This window comes from Pseudophryne corroboree, chromosome 4, assembly GCF_028390025.1.
Source record: "Pseudophryne corroboree isolate aPseCor3 chromosome 4, aPseCor3.hap2, whole genome shotgun sequence".
NCBI classification, from domain to species: domain Eukaryota; kingdom Metazoa; phylum Chordata; class Amphibia; order Anura; family Myobatrachidae; genus Pseudophryne; species Pseudophryne corroboree.
The window spans coordinates 73,075,278-73,093,402 of record NC_086447.1 but is presented as its reverse complement, the minus strand read 5'-3'; the positions used below and the strand labels follow the sequence as shown (position 1 = coordinate 73,093,402).

The window sequence follows — 18,125 nt, the reverse complement described above, 5'->3', positions numbered from 1 at the left end:
ACAGCAGGCACATGTCCCCATTTTACACATTACAGCAGGCACGTGTCCCCATTTTACACAGTACGACAGGCACGTGTCCCCAATTTACACATTACGACAGGCAAGTGTCCCCATTTTACACATTACGGCAGGCACGTGTCCCCATTTTACACATTACGGCAGGCAAGTGTACCCATTTTACACATTACGACAGGCACGTGTCCCCATTTTACACATTACGGCAGGCAAGTGTACCCATTTTACACATTACGACAGGCACGTGTCCCCATTTTACACATTACAGCAGGCACATGTCCCCATTTTACACATTACAGCAGGCACATGTCCCCATTTTACACATTACAGCAGGCACGTGTCCCCATTTTACACAGTACGACAGGCACGTGTCCCCAATTTACACATTGTGGCAGGCAAGAGTACCCATTTTACACATTACAGCAGGCACATGTCCCCATTTTACACATTACAGCAGGCACGTGTCCCCATTTTACACATTGCGGCAGGCACGTGTCCCCATTTTACACATTACGACAGGCACGTGTCCCCATTTTACACATTGCGGTAGGCAAGTGTCCCCAATTTACACATTACGGCAGGCAAGTGTCCCCATTTTACACAGTACGACAGGCACGTGTCCCCATTTTACACAGTACGACAGGCACGTGTCCCCAATTTACACATTACGACAGGCACGTGTCCCCAATTTACACATTACGGCAGGCAAGTGTCCCCATTTTACACATTACGGCAGGCACGTGTCCCCATTTTACACATTACGACAGGCAAGTGTCCCCATTTTACACATTACGGCAGGCAAGAGTACCCATTTTACACATTACAGCAGGCACGTGTCCCCATTTTACACATTACAGCAGGCACATGTCCCCATTTTACACATTACAGCAGGCACGTGTCCCCATTTTACACATTACGGCAGGCACGTGTCCCCATTTTACACATTGCGGCAGGCACGTGTCCCCATTTTACACATTGCAGCAGGCACGTGTCCCCATTTTACACATGGCAGCAGGCACGTGTCCCCATTTTACACATTACGACAGGCACGTGTCCCCATTTTACACATTACGACAGGCACGTGTCCCCATTTTACACATTACGACAGGCAAGTGTCCCCATTTTACACATTGTGGCAGGCAAGAGTACCCATTTTACACATTACAGCAGGCACATGTCCCCATTTTACACATTACAGCAGGCACGTGTCCACATTTTACACATTACGACAGGCACGTGTCCCCAATTTACACATTACGGTAGGCACATGTTTCCATTTTACACATTGCGGCAGGCACGTGTCCCCAATTTACACATTACGGCAGGCACGTGTCCCCATTTTACACATTACAGCAGGCACATGTCCCCATTTTACACATTACAGCAGGCACATGTCCCCATTTTACACATTACAGCAGGCACGTGTCCCCATTTTACACATTACGGCAGGCACGTGTCCCCATTTTACACATTGCGGCAGGCACGTGTCCCCATTTTACACATTGCGGCAGGCACGTGTCCCCATTTTACACATTGCAGCAGGCACGTGTCCCCATTTTACACATTGCGGCAGGCACGTGTCCCCATTTTACACATTGCAGCAGGCACGTGTCCCCATTTTACACATGGCAGCAGGCACGTGTCCCCATTTTACACATTACGACAGGCAAGTGTCCCCATTTTACACAGTACGACAGGAAAGTGTCCCCATTTTACACAGTACGACAGGAAAGTGTCCCCAATTTACACATTACGGCAGGCAAGTGTCCCCAATTTACACATTACGGCAGGCAAGTGTCCCCATTTTACACAGTACGGCAGGCAAGAGTCCCCATTTTACACAGCACGGCAGGCAATTGTCCCCAATTTACACATTACGGCAGGCAAGTGTCCCCATTTTACACAGTACGACAGGCAAGTGTCCCCAATTTACACATTACGGCAGGCAAGTGTCCCCATTTTACACAGTACGGCAGGCAAGTGTCCCCATTTTATACAGTACGGCAGGCAAGTGTACCCATTTTACACAGTACGGCAGGCAAGTGTCCCCATTTTACACAGTACGGCAGGCACGTGTCCCCATTTTACACATTGCGGCAGGCAGGTGTCCCTATTTTATACAGTGTGGCAGGCAAGTGTCAAGTGGGGGGGAAGGAAGGGAGAGGGGGGGGGAGAGAGAGACAACTTACATTTGAAGATGTTCTTCCCGCTCTTCGGGTCGGGCCGCCTCTCCTTCCTCGCGCCGGCCGCCTCCTCCTTCCAGCTTGGCTCCCCCTCCTCTTCCCGAGTACTCCTGCTCGGGGGGCAGAGTTTCGCGGAATTACGCGATTGCGTTGTGACGTCACGACGCAACCGCATCATTCCACGAAACTCCGCCCCCCGAGCAGGAGTACTTGGGAAGAGGCAGGAGGGGGAAACAGGGACCAGCAAAGTGCATGGCTCGCCCGGCCGCAAGAAACGGCACTGCTTATATTGATCACTCAATGGGGGGAGGATGTTTCAAGCCTCAGAGAGAAGTAAAGTAGAGAAGTTACCAAAGTAACCAGTGAGCTTCTAACTGTCGTTTCATAGACTGTGCTGGATAAATGGCAGAATCTGATTAGTTGCTTTTGCCCAACATCTCCCCTTTGGTCACAGAGTTACATAAACCAGATTGCGCCTGATATTTGGGGGTAAATGTAACAACCTGCAGACAATGGTGACTGTCCAGTGAATCTGCCCGATGCTTTATAGGGGCAATCATTAACCAACTTCCTCCACATTTATCTCTCTCCAAGACTTGATACATCTCCCCCTAATACATTGCTGCACTGGAGAATCCAGAAGACTCTTTGGTTAAATCGGTAAAGCACACACCATACATACTTTAACACATAAAAGATCATAGCAGAGACCGAGTTATGCTGAAGGGTTTTCTGTTACATTTTGTTGCTACACTGTTTTTATTACGTTATTTTGTATTTTGATGCGGCAGAGTATGACACTATCGTCATGCTGGGATCTTTAAATGCTGGACGGGGGGTTTGTTTTTATCTGGATCTGAAGAGTCAGTCAGCAGGGAGACGTCTACAGTAACCACACTCATCATTCTGCGTGTCGGTGACGTCGGCGTCTGTAGCCTGCTACAATGTAAAATGAACATTATTAGAGATTTTCTTGTCTTATGCTGGCTAATAGTTGTTGAATAGATAGATAGATAGATAGATAGATAGATAGATAGATAGATAGATAGATAGATAGATAGATAGATAGATAGATAGCACTTCTTAGGCAGTCTACAAAAAGGAGGGGGGATGCGATTCAATTACCAGCTGTCGGGATCCCAACGGTCAGGATACTGACGCCGGAATCACGACAGCTGGCAATGCCACCTGCCTAAATCCCGGCGCAACATGGCACCACCCACAGGGTGGGAATAGATTCTGTGGCAAGCCTGCAGCGTGGTGAGCACTCACCCCGGCATTCTTTTGGGTCGGAATGCTGCTGTTGGGATTTTGACAGCCGGTATCCCGCCCGCCGGTAATCTATACCGAACCCAAAAGTCACAGCGCTGCAAAAAACGCTGCTGCGATCAGATCTGAATTAGGCCCTGAATTCCCTACCACATGTACACACATTCACATTAGGTGAATTGGATAACAACAAGATTAACCTACCAGTATATTTTTGAATTGTGGGAAGAAACCGGAGTACCCGGAAGAAACCCACACAAACTCAGGGAGACTATGCAAACTCCACACAGTTAGGGCCATGGTGGGAATCAGACCCATGACCTCAGTGATGTGAGGCAGTAATGCTAACCATTACACCGGGGATGGGGAACCTTCTGCCCTCTAGCTGTTGTTGAACTACACATCCCAGCATGCCCTGTAACAGTTTTAGCACGGCCAAATAGCAAAAAATGAGCAAGGTACGCTGGTATGTGTAGTTCAACAACAGCTGGAGGGCCGAAGGTTTCCCACCCCTGCATTACACCATACTGCCCTACACCATCTGTACCGCCATAAATCTGCTGATCAGAAGAGGCATGACTGGATGGAAGACCAACCACGGTCAACATCACATAACCGGACCCATCCGAAGTTCTGGAATCTCCCTGATCCCCCTGATCCCAAATTGAGGCAAAACCTCACAATTACGATGATGGATCTTAAAGTTTTGCCTCGGGCATCAGTCCCATTGAATTCAATAGGCTGACTGCTGCAGTCTGTCACGGTTCTCAGCCAATTAGTGCTTGCCCATAGAATTCAATGAGCAAAGCATTAGATACCGGACACCGCCAAACCACCCCCCACCCCCACTCTGAGGATACCGCTGGCATCCCCGTTGCAAACACCCCACACTGCCGACATGGCTGGCACCCCTACACAGATGGCACCCCCCGCATAGAGGACACCAGCAGCACCCCCTCACTGCCGACACTGCTGTCACCACCACACTGCCAACACAGCCAGCACCACCCGCACTGTCAACACTGCTGGCACTCCCGCGCTGCCAACACTGATGGCACACTCGCACAGAGGACACCGCCAGCATCCCAACACTGCCGACACCGCTGGCACACCTGCACAGAGGGCACAGACAGCACTGTATTCGACCTGGCACTGTACCTGACCTGTACTGTCTGTAACCTGCACTGTATCTGACCCACACTATATCTGACCTGCACTGTATCAAGCCCGCACTGTATCCAACTCACACTGTATCTGACCCACACTATATCTGACCTGCACTGTATCAGGCCCGCACTGTATCCAACTCACACTGTATCTGACCCACACTATATCTGACCTGCACTGTATCAGGCCCGCACTGTATCCAACTCACACTGTATCTGACCCACACTGAGTCCGACCCGCACTGTATCTGACCTGCACCGTCTGTATCCTGCACTGTATCCGACCTGCACTGTATCTGACCTGCACCGTCTGTATCCTGCACTCTATCCGACCCGCACTGTATCTGACCTGCACCGTCTGTATCCTGCACTGTATCCGACCCGCACTGTATCTGACCTGCACCGTCTGTATCCTGCACTGTATCCGACCCGCACTGTATCTGACCTGCACCGTCTGTATCCTGCACTGTATCCGACCCGCACTGTATCTGACCTGCACCGTCTGTATCCTGCACTGTATCCGACCCGCACTGTATCTGACCTGCACCGTCTGTATCCTGCACTCTATCCGACCCGCACTGTATCTGACCTGCACCGTCTGTATCCTGCACTGTATCCGACCCGCACTGTATCTGACCTGCACCGTCTGTATCCTGCACTGTATCCGACCCGCACTGTATCTGACCTGCACCGTCTGTATCCTGCACTCTATCCGACCCGCACTGTATCTGACCTGCACCGTCTGTATCCTGCACTGTATCCGACCCGCACTGTATCTGACTTGCACTGTAACCTGCACTGTATCTGACCCACAGGTATGGAACGCTGTTTTTATAGATTTTGGGGAACTGCTCAACATAAATGCTGATTGATCGGGGCTTAACATGGGCGCATGGTGCCAGTCATCAGTGACCCAGAGCCCCCAGGAAGGAGGTACAGGTTGGGCACTGAGAATAGGCATGTGCTGTTATTTTTTCTTTGCTGTTCGGTAACTACTTTATAGCAGTGATAATCCACACACGATTCTTAGTAAATTTCTGTGTTGTCTTGTTTTCTTGTGAGTTGGTTTGATAGGTTATTGCTAATACAGTACTAACTATCAGAACATTTTTAGCCACTTAACTGACGATTTTCCCCCAAAAAAACACTCAGAAACTGTCGGTTTTTTTTTAATGAGTAAATTAGGGGAACAGGATTTAACCGTATCCAAATTGATTTTAGTTTTTAAAAAAAATATATCTGTAAAAAAAATGCTGTCCCCCACCCCACAAACATTGGAACATTGGTCGGCACCATTGGAACATCAGAAGCACCCAGACCATCACTACTTTCAGTTTAACAGCTAGGACAGCCACCAGGTACACAGGAGGGAGGGTTGGGGGGGGTTAATTTACTTTTGTCTGCAGACGCTGGGTGGGGGGTCCTGCCTCGCTGACCGATCAGCAGTGATCGTCAGCATGGCAAATACTGGGGGAGGATGCGGGAAGGCAGAGGGACCTTCAAGTTCCCTCTGAAACTGGCAGCAGCGGGAAGTTTCTCTTCCCTGTAGCGGCACATGATGTCTGTTTGACTGGTCGCATTCTCTGCGACCAGGTCAGATAAAGCACTTGCTGGTGTGGTCACATCTGATACCACCATGCCAGGCAAGTGGTTAAACAGAAATAACTGCCGTGTGTTTGTGCCGCTGCTTTGTTGCTTAATTTAGCCAGCCAGGCTTTGGCCTTTTTGGTGAACAATATTGTGAACTGTGAGGTGGTCAAAATTGACTGGAAATAACTGGGAAATTAATCTTATTGATGTTAATAATACAGGGTAGAGAAGAAGCAAGACTCTTTGTGGGTGCACTCTTAAACGGATATACAGTGATCATGATATATAATGAAGAAATAAAAAAAAATACACTTTTAATAGATATCATTAAAATAAATTATATTATATATAAATACATATATATAAAAGTCATTGGTATATGTGCGGCAACAACCACCAATGGGGATGACTGCATCGTCACCTGTATATAAAATTTTTTCCACTTTCTCTAAAATTGATTGATATCATTACTGGCAATATAACACCTGTACACAATATTTCTTTCTTGCTTGTGGACTCTCACCAGTGATCCGGAGACACAGCATGAGTGTATGGTACACCTAACTGTTATATCACCTCCGCCTAACATTCATTCAGAGCCACGATGTTGCTTCTTCCTACTTTTCTCTAAGTGATCTCTCATCAGTGATCCAGGGAGTTGCTTCGTCCTTAAATCTTCTGCTATCATACCACACTGATAACGCCCAATACCGTCTGATCTTGGAAGCTAAACAGCGTTGGGCTCGGTTAGTGCTTGGATGGGAGACCACCTGGGAATACCGAGTTTAGTAGAATCATTCGTTCATTCTTAGACTCCATGCCTAACGTTTACAGCAGAATCACTGCGCTTGACTTTCTTCAAAACTTTTATCCATCTTTATCTCAACATTTATACCTGGTTCAGTGTTGTTAACACATGTGACATCTCCGTGAGTCTACTATACAGACTCCAAGGCCTCTACATAAAATATCGGTTTGCAGGTGTAGCAACTTTGGTCCCCAAGGTTTAGATTACGATGTGGTGAGCTAAATACACAAATACGTTGGCGATCACAGACCAAAGTCTTTTATATTGAATGTTGTTTGTCCTTAATTTTGGATACCTTTATTTTAATGATATCTATTAAAAGTGTATGTTCTAAATTTCTTCATTATATATCCTGATCATTGTATATCCATTTATGAGTGCACCCACAAAGAGTCTTGCTTCTTCTCTACCCTGTTCAAATAGTTATACTGCTTGACTCAGGGTGCACCACCAGAGTTACAGATTTAGGAAAATACCTCTAATTTCTCTGACGTCCTAGTGGATGCTGGGACTCCGTAAGGACCATGGGGATATAGCGGCTCCGCAGGAGACAGGGCACAAAATAAAAGCTTAAGGATCAGGTGGTGTGCACTGGCTCCTCCCCCTATGACCCTCCTCCAAGCCTCAGTTAGATTTTTGTGCCCGGCCGAGAAGGGTGCAATCTAGGTGGCTCTCCTGAGCTGCTTAGAATAAAAGTTTAGTTAGTTTTTTTTTATTTTCAGTGAGTCCTGCTGGCAACAGGCTCACTGCATCGTGGGACTAAGGGGAGAAGAAACGGACTCACCTGAGTGCAGAGTGGATCGGGTTTCTTAGGCTACTGGACACTAGCTCCAGAGGGACAATCACAGGTTCAGCCTGGATGGGTCACCGGAGCCGCGCCGCCGTCCCCCTTACAGAGCCAGAAGAGACGAAGAGGTCCGGTGAAATCGGCGGCAGAAGACATCCTGTCTTCAGACTAAGGTAGCGCACAGCACCGCAGCTGTGCGCCATTGCTCTCAGCACACTTCACACTCCGGTCACTGAGGGTGCAGGGCGCTGGGGGGGGAGCGCCCTGAGACGCAATATAACAGAATACCTTAGGTGGCAAAACAGAATACATCACATATAGCTCCTGGGCTATATGGATGTATTTTAATCCCCTGCCATTTTACACAAAAAAGCGGGAGATAAGGACGTCGTGAAGGGGCGGAGCCTATCTCCTCAGCACACAAGCGCCATTTTCCCTCACAGCTCCGCTGGAAGGACGGCTCCCTGACTCTCCCCTGCAGTCCTGCTTCAGAATCAGGGTAAAAAAGAGAAGGGGGGGGCATTGTTGGCACAAATAACAATAATTAACAGCAGCTATAAGGGAATAACACTTATATAAGGTTATCCCTGTATATATATATAGCGCTGGGTGTGTGCTGGCAGACTCTCCCTCTGTCTCTCCAAAGGGCTAAGTGGGGTCCTGTCCTCTATCAGAGCATTCCCGGTGTGTGTGTGCTGTGTGTCGGTACGCGTGTGTCGACATGTATGAGGAGGAAAATTATGTGGAGGCGGAGCAGTTGCCTGCGTTGGTGATGTCACACCCTAGGGAATCGACACCTGACTGGATGATTGTATTTAAACAATTAAGTGATAATGTCAGCAATTTGCAAAAAACTGTTGACGACATGAGACAGCCGGCAAATCAGTTAGTGCCTGTCCAGGCGTCTCAGACACCGTCAGGGGCGCTAAAACGCCCGTTACCTCAGTGGGTCGACACAGACCCTGACACAGATACTGAGTCTAGTGTCGACGGTGACGAGACAAACGTAATGTCCAGTAGGGCCACACGTTACATGATCACGGCAATGAAAGAGGCATTGAACCTTTCTGACACTACAAGTACCACAAAGAAGGGTATTATGTGGGGTGAGAAAAAACTACCAATATTTTTTCCTGAGTCAGAGGAAATAAATGAGGTGTGTGAAAAAGCGTGGGTTTCTCCCGATAAAAAACAGCTAATTTCTAAAAAATTATTAGCATTATATCCTTTCCCGCCAGAGGTTAGGGCGCGTTGGGAAACACCCCCTAGGGTAGATAAGGCGCTCACACGTTTATCTAAACAAGTAGCGTTACCGTCTCCTGATACGGCTACCCTCAAAGAACCAGCTGATAGAAGGCTGGAAAATATCCTAAAAAGTATATACACACATACTGGTGTTATACTGCGACCAGCAATCGCCTCAGCCTGGATGTGCAGTGCTGGAGTCGCATGGTCGGATTCCCTGACTGAGAATATTGATACCCTGGATAGGGACAATATTTTGTTAACTATAGAACATTTAAAGGATGCATTATTATATATGCGTGATGCACAGAGGGATATTTGCACCCTGGCATCAAGAGTAAGTGCTATGTCCATCTCTGCCAGAAGAGCGTTGTGGACGCGACAGTGGTCAGGGGATGCGGATTCCAAACGGCACATGGAAGTATTGCCGTATAAAGGGGAGGAGTTATTTGGGGCTGGTCTATCGGACCTGGTGGCCACGGCAACGGCTGGAAAATCCACCTTTTTACCCCAGGTCACTCCACATCAGCAGAAAAAGACACCGTCTTTTCAATCTCAGTCCTTTCGTTCCCATAAGTACAAGCGAGCAAAAGGCCACTCCTTTCTGCCCCGGGGCAGAGGAAGAGGAAAAAGACTGCACCATGCAGCCGCTTCCCAAGAGCAGAAGCCCTCCCCTGCTTCTGCCAAGTCTTCAGCATGACGCTGGGGCTTTACAAGCAGACTCAGATATGGTGGGGGCCCGTCTCAAAAATTTCAACGCGCAGTGGGCTCACTCGCAAGTGGATCCCTGGATTCTACAGGTAGTATCGCAGGGGTACAAACTGGAATTCGAGGCGTTTCCCCCTCATCGTTTCCTGAAGTCTGCTTTACCAAAGTCTCCCTCCGACAGGGAGGCAGTTCTAGAAGCCATTCACAAGCTGTATTCCCAGCAGGTGATAATCAAGGTACCCCTCCTGCAACAAGGAAAGGGGTATTATTCCACGCTGTTTGTGGTACCGAAGCCGGACGGCTCGGTGAGACCAATTTTAAATCTGAAATCCTTGAACACTTACATAAAAAGGTTCAAATTCAAGATGGAGTCACTCAGAGCAGTGATAGCGAACCTGGAAGAAGGGGACTATATGGTGTCTCTGGACATCAAAGATGCTTATCTCCACGTCCCGATATACCCTTCTCACCAAGGGTACCTCAGGTTTGTAGTACAAAACTGTCATTATCAGTTTCAGACGCTGCCGTTTGGATTGTCCACGGCACCTCGGGTCTTTACCAAGGTAATGGCCGAAATGATGATTCTTCTACGAAGAAAAGGCATTTCAATTATCCCTTACTTGGACGATCTCCTGATAAGGGCAAGATCCAGGGAACAGTTAGAAGTCGGAGTAGCACTATCTCAGGTAGTGTTACGTCAGCACGGGTGGATTCTAAATATTCCAAAATCGCAGCTGATTCCAACGACACGTCTACTGTTCCTAGGAATGATTCTGGACACAGTCCAGAAGAAGGTGTTTCTCCCGGAGGAGAAGGCCAGGGAGTTATCCGAGCTAGTCAGGAACCTCCTAAAACCAGGACAGGTCTCAGTGCATCAGTGCACGAGGGTCCTGGGGAAAATGGTGGCTTCTTACGAAGCGATTCCATTCGGAAGATTCCATGCAAGAACATTTCAGTGGGATCTACTGGACAAATGGTCTGGATCGCATCTGCAGATGCATCAGCGGATAACCTTGTCGCCAAGGACAAGGGTGTCTCTCCTGTGGTTGCTGCAGAGTGCTCATCTACTAGAGGGCCGCAGATTTGGCATTCAGGATTGGATCCTGGTAACCACGGATGCCAGCCTGAGAGGCTGGGGAGCAGTCACACAGGGAAGGAATTTCCAGGGCCTGTGGTCAAGCTTGGAAACGTCTCTTCATATAAACATTCTGGAACTAAGGGCCATTTACAATGCCCTAAGTCAAGCAAAACCTCTGCTTCAGGGTCAGGCGGTGTTGATCCAATCGGACAACATCACGTCAGTCGCCCACGTAAACAGACAGGGCGGCACGAGAAGCAGGAGGGCAATGGCAGAAGCTGCAAGGATTCTTCGCTGGGCGGAAAATCATGTGATAGCACTGTCAGCAGTATTCATTCCGGGAGTGGACAACTGGGAAGCAGACTTCCTCAGCAGACACGACCTTCACCCGGGAGAGTGGGGACTTCACCCAGAAGTCTTCCACCTGATTGTAAACCGTTGGGAAAAACCAAAGGTGGACATGATGGCGTCACGTCTAAACAAAAAACTGGACAGATATTGCGCCAGGTCAAGGGACCCTCAGGCAATAGCAGTGGACGCTCTGGTAACGCCGTGGGTGTACCAGTCAGTGTATGTGTTCCCTCCTCTGCCTCTCATACCAAAAGTACTGAGAATCATAAGAAGGAGAGGAGTAAGAACTATACTCGTGGTTCCGGATTGGCCAAGACGGACTTGGTACCCGGAACTTCAAGAGATGCTCACGGACGAACCGTGGCCTCTACCTCTAAGAAAGGACCTGCTACTGCAGGGGCCTTGTCTGTTCCAAGACTTACCGCGGCTGCGTTTGACGGCATGGCGGTTGAACGCCGGATCCTGAGGGAAAAAGGCATTCCAGAAGAAGTCATCCCTACTCTGGTCAAAGCCAGGAAGGACGTAACCGCAAAACATTATCACCGCATTTGGCGTAAATATGTTGCGTGGTGTGAGGCCAAGAAGGCCCCTACAGAGGAATTTCAACAGGGTCGTTTCCTTCATTTCCTGCAAACAGGACTGTCTATGGGCCTAAAATTAGGGTCCATTAAGGTTCAAATTTCGGCCCTGTCGATTTTCTTCCAGAAAGAACTGGCTTCAGTACCTGAAGTTCAGACATTTGTAAAAGGGGTGCTGCACATACAGCCTCCTTTTGTGCCTCCAGTGGCACCTTGGGATCTCAATGTGGTGTTGAGTTTTCTAAAGTCACATTGGTTTGAACCACTTTCCACTGTGGACTTAAAATATCTCACATGGAAGGTGTCGATGCTGTTAGCCTTGGCTTCAGCCAGGCGTGTGTCAGAATTGGCGGCTTTATCATATAAAAGCCCTTACTTGATATTTCATTCTGACAGGGCGGAATTGAGGACTCGTCCTCAATTTCTACCTAAGGTGGTTTCTGCATTTCACATGAACCAACCTATTGTGGTACCTGCGGCTACCAGGGACTTAGAGGACTCTAAGTTGCTTGACGTTGTCAGGGCCTTGAAAATATATGTTTCCAGGACGGCTGGAGTCAGAAAATCTGACTCGCTGTTTATCCTGTATGCACCCAACAAGCTGGGTGCTCCTGCTTCTAAGCAGACGATTGCTCGTTGGATTTGTAGTACAATTCAGCTTGCACATTCTGTGGCAGGATTGCCACAGCCAAAATCAGTAAAAGCCCATTCCACAAGGAAGGTGGGCTCATCTTGGGCGGCTGCCCGAGGGGTCTCGGCTTTACAACTTTGCCGAGCAGCTACTTGGTCAGGGGCAAACACGTTTGCTAAATTCTACAAATTTGATACCCTGGCTGAGGAGGACCTGGAGTTCTCTCATTCGGTGCTGCAGAGTCATCCGCACTCTCCCGCCCGTTTGGGAGCTTTGGTATAATCCCCATGGTCCTTACGGAGTCCCAGCATCCACTAGGACGTCAGAGAAAATAAGATTTTACTTACCGATAAATCTATTTCTCGTAGTCCGTAGTGGATGCTGGGCGCCCATCCCTAGTGCGGATTGTCTGCAATACTTGTATATAGTTATTGTTACAAAAATTCGGGTTATTATTGTTGTGAGCCATCTTTTCAGAGGCTCCTTTGCGTTTATCATACTGTTAGTGTTAACTGGGTTCAGATCACAAGTTGTACGGTGTGATTGGTGTGGCTGGTATGAGTCTTACCCGGGATTCAATATCCTTCCTTATTATGTACGCTCGTCCGGGCACAGTATCCTAACTGAGGCTTGGAGGAGGGTCATAGGGGGAGGAGCCAGTGCACACCACCTGATCCTTAAGCTTTTATTTTGTGCCCTGTCTCCTGCGGAGCCGCTATATCCCCATGGTCCTTACGGAGTCCCAGCATCCACTACGGACTACGAGAAATAGATTTATCGGTAAGTAAAATCTTATTTTTCAATTCTGGTCATATATTTCCTCTTAATGCTTTTGTGTCTGGTGCAGAATCATTCCCCCTGTATGCACTGATGTTAATAATACCGTAGGCACAAAAACAGGCCCACATTATGTGATTTTAGCTGCCTTACCACCTGTCATTGCTGGGCTGCCTAGACGGTCAGGCTGCAGGAGGAAGGTTTGGGTTAGGCTGTGGGGGGAGGGTTAAGGTTAAATTGTGGCAGGATGGTTAGGTTTAAGGACTAGGGGGAGGGTTAGGGTTAGGCTGGATTGGGGGGAGGGTTTTGGTTAGGCTGTGGTGGGAGGGTTAGGGTTAGGCTGTGGAGAGATGGTTAGGGTTAGACACTAGGAGGAGTGTTAGGGTTAGGCTGCGGGAAGGGAGGGCTAGGCTTAGGGTTCATTTAGTTGCTCACATCTGTCTGGACTTTGCCAGTTGGGATGCAGGTGTCTGTATTCTGACCAAAGGCATCCTCACTTGCTGGTATTCCATACCCAACCCGATCCAAGGGGTATATTTACTAAGCAGTCATTTTTCAAAGCCATCGCCTGTTGGCAGTTATTGTATGTCCGTGGGAATTTAAAATCATTATAAATCTGTTTATTAAAAATATATCTCCACATTTTTTACATGCTAAAAATAAATAAGCTTTGATTTAAAAAAAAAAAAAAAAATCACAGAACAACTCACTGGGAAAAAATACAGTAGTAGAAAAAAAATAACAATTGGATGTGACAGGTAAAAATGCTAAAACCACATGTACTGTCGTTTGAATGATCTTGCCGGTCATCATATAAAATATTGCCCCCACCCAAGGACTACAAAGGTATTTGTGTTACCTTCATTTCCAGACTGAAAAACCTCACAGTACACTTTTCTGTGACTTTCTGGTACCAGGGCCCTTATAGATCTTCTTCTTCTAGGTGTTCCTAGGTAGGCACGTCTCCTTCTGCAGGTACGGCTTGGTCTTCGAAAAGCCATGTCTTGTAGGTATCTCTTGTTTGGGCTCCCTGCTTTGCACGCTGCTTTAGTTATGACATGTCTGTGACATCACTATGATGGGTGTTATGCCCTTATATGGTCATTGCCTTGGGATTTCTTTGTACAGTCATATGGGTGTGGCCTCTTTTTCTTGTCAAGTGGCCCAATTTATTTAGTCACGGGCTGTGGCCTCATCACACAGGCATGCATGCCATGTATTAGGGATGAGTGAAATGTATAATATCATGGTTTGTTATGGTGATCCCCAGTCTTTACCTGGAAAAGTTAGACAACAGTAGAACATTTTCTGTGCTTGGATGCAGGGCGGCTTATATACAAAAACACTGCGGCCACGCCCTGTGAGCCATGACCACACCCCATTTTGGGGCCTCTACTATGCCAGGACCGTTGTATAGTCCCGGTCCATCCCTGCTTGTATCAATAACCATAAAGCTCATGAGGAGGAATTGCTAAGTAATAACTATGTGAAACGTGAATTGTGTTCCAATTAATGAATTTATGATTGGGGTAAATTAAATTTCAATGATGCAATCAACATTTTATTATAAATCAAGGGTCAGTATTATTTATAACTAGGTGACTCATCGTGCCCTACGGGCGCTCTTCATACCGTCGCAGGGGGCTACGCCCCCTTAACCTTTGCACGCCCTTGGGCCGTGCAATATTTAGATTATATGGAGTATTTCCAATCATAATTCTGTGAGTGGTTAAATATTGCACGGACAAAGGGCGTGCGATTATTAAGGGGTCATAGCCCCTTGTGATGGCGTGAACAGCGCATGCAGGGCACGATGAATCAGGGACGTGCGGTGAGCTAAATGGCTCAGGAGGCACTGGCTAACCCCAGAGCCAGAATTCCATGCAATATATGAACCGAAGGGTACATCTGGGCATTATACAAATGTGCAGCAGTAAAAAAAACCTAGAAATTTGGTGAGGTTTGATCAGAGATGTGCGGAAAAGATAAGCAGGGAGGGCACTGCCTCCCCTGCCATAGACCTTTTACTCCAGAGTTTTGGCTATAAAAATTATTAGAATAATGCAAAGAAGATATTTCAAACAAATTATTAGTATTTTTCATATACTTTGTTCAGACAAAATTCTGGTTCAAACGTAAGTATGACAGGAAAGGCTCTGCCTCACCTGCCTCACCCCACCGCACATCACTGCGATGAATCACCTAGTAGGTGCTGTGGTTGGGGGAGTGGCGGGTACTGACACTTTTTCTCCCTCTTGGGGGTCCACGACCCCCCTGGAGGAAGAATAGATAGCGTGGCGAGTGCAGCGAGTCCGCAAGGGGCTCATTTGCGCTCGCCCAGCTGTTGGTATGCCGGCGGTCGGGATTCTGGTGCCGGTATGCTGGCCGCCGGGAGTCCGGCCACCGGCATACCCTACTACACCCTGTATGTATGTATGTATGTATGTATGTATGTATATATATGGATGGTGTGCAGCAGTGCAGTGTAAGTATATACTGTATATAGATAGATAGATAGATAGATAGATAGATAGATAGATAGATAGATAGATAGATATGTAATGTGTGCAGTGTATGTATGTAGTGTAGCAGTGCATTATATATACACTGCTCAAAAAAATAAAGTGAACACTAAAATAACACATCCTAGATCTGAATGAATGAAATATTCTTATTAAATACTTTGTTCTTTACATAGTTGAATGTGCTGACAACAAAATCACACAAAAATTATTAATGGAAATCAAATTTATTAACCCATGGAGGTCTGGATTTGGAGTCACCCTCAATATTAAAGTGGAAAAACACACTACAGGCTGGTCCAACTTTGATGTAATGTCCTTAAAACAAGTCAAAATGAGGCTCAGTAGTGTGTGTGGCCTCCACGTGCCTGTATGACCTCCCTACAACGCCTGGGCATGCTCCTGATGAGGTGGCGGATGGTCTCCTGAGGGATCTCCTCCCAGACCTGGACTAAAGCATCCTCCAACTCCTGGACAGTTTGTGGTGCAACGTGGCATTGGTGGATGGAGCGAGACATGATGTCCCAGATGTGCTCAATTGGATTCAGGTCTGGGGAGCGGGCGGGCCAGTCCATAGCATCAATGCCTTTGTCTTGCAGGAACTGCTGACACACTCCAGCAACATGAGGTCTAGCATTGTCTTGCATTAGGAGAAACCCAGGGCCAACCGCACCAGCATATGGTCTCACAAGGGGTCTGAGGATCTCATCTCGGTACCTAATGGCAGTCAGGCTACCTCTGGCGAGCACATGGAGGGCTGTGCGGCCCCCCAAAGAAATGCCACCGCACACCATTACTGACCCACTGCCAAACCGGTCATGCTGGAGGATGTTGCAGGCAGCAGAACGTTCTCCTTGGCGTCTCCAGACTCTGTCATGTCTGTCACATGTGCTCAGTGAGAACCTGCTTTCATCTGTGAAGAGCACAGGGCGCCAGTGGCGAATTTGCCAATCTTGGTGTAAGCACAACCCCCAACTGTGGACGTCGGGCCCTCATACCACCCTCATGGAGTCTGTTTCTGATCGTTTGAGTAGACACATGCACATTTGTGGCTTGCTGGAGGTCATTTTGCAGGGCTCTGGCAGTGCTCCTCCTGTTCTTGCACAAAAGCGGAGGTAGCGGACCTGCTGCTGGGTTGTTGCCCTCCTACGGCCTCCTCCACGTCTTCTGATGTACTGGCCTGTCTCCTGGTAGCGCCTCCATGCTCTGGGCACTACGCTGACAGACACAGCAAACCTTCTTGCCACAGCTCGCATTGATGTGCCATCCTGGATGAGCTGCACTACCTGAGCCACTTGTGTGGGTTGTAGACTCCGTTTCATGCAACCACTAGAGTGAAAGCACCGCCAGCTTTCAAAAGTGGCCAAAACATCAGCCAGAAAGCATAGGAGCTGAGAAGTGGTCTGTGGTCACCACCTGCAGAACAACTCCTTTATTGGGGGTGTCTTGCTAATTGCCTATAATTCCCACCTGTTGTCTATTCCATTTGCACAACAGCATGTGAAATTGATTGTCAATCAGTGTTGCTTCCTAAGTGGACAGTTTGATTTCACAGAAGTGTGATTGACTTGGAGTTACATTGTGTTGTTTAAGTGTTCCCTTTATTCTTTTAAGCAGTGTATATATATATATATATATATATATATATATACACATATACAGTGGTGCAAGTAGAAAAAATGTCTTACAGGTACTGTGTGCGTGTGGCAAAAAAATGGGTGTGGCTAAATGTCACATGGGGTGTGGCAAATGAAAATGGGGGCGTGATACACATATGGGGGGCCAGATACGCATATGACTCCAATAGTGCCAGATGCACAAATGCCCCCACAATGCCAGATACACATATGCCCCCACAGTGCCGTATATGCCCAAACACTCCAGATATGCCCCCACTTTGCCAGATAGACATGCCCCCAGAGTGCCAGATATGCCCCTTCAGTGCCAGATATGCCCCTTCAGTGCCAGATATGCCCCCACAGTGCCAGATACACATGTCCCCAGAGTGCCAGATATTCCCACCACAGTGCCAGATATGCCCCTATTTTGCCAGATACACATGCCCCCAGAGTGCCAGATATGCCCCAGCAGTGCAACTCATCGTTGTTGTTGCTGCTGCCTGGGGATGGAACTGCCTTCTGCTGCTGGGGAGAGGATAGCACAGCACGTGCTCCTTCTGCCCTCAGTCCAGTCTCCGCGTCCTCCTGAGTTCTGCGGTGGCGGCATCCCGTATTTTAGATCTGGCTCCTGATTGGCTGCCTGTCCGCAAGGTCTAATTGGTTCATGAACAGGCGTTTCAGTGCATGCCGCGGCTGCCGGACTGTCTCAGGCAGGAGAGGAGGGTTGCATGCTGCGCTCTCCTCTCCCCCTAAAGTGTGAGGCTGCAGTAATGGTAGTGCGCGTCACTGGTGACCTGC

The 18,125-nt window shown here is 48.0% G+C and overlaps 1 protein-coding gene and 1 pseudogene across 1 annotated transcript in view; both read left to right on the top strand.

Annotated features, from left to right (window-relative positions):
• PKHD1 (PKHD1 ciliary IPT domain containing fibrocystin/polyductin) overlaps positions 1–18,125 on the top strand; it is a 985,750-nt gene that overhangs the window by 247,495 nt on the left and 720,130 nt on the right. The window contains exon 35 of the mRNA XM_063919219.1: positions 6,003–6,007. Coding sequence (XP_063775289.1) covers positions 6,003–6,007 — 5 coding nt within the window. The remainder of the gene's footprint in view (positions 1–6,002; positions 6,008–18,125) is intronic.
• LOC134913086 (5S ribosomal RNA) lies at positions 6,900–7,018 on the top strand (annotated as a pseudogene).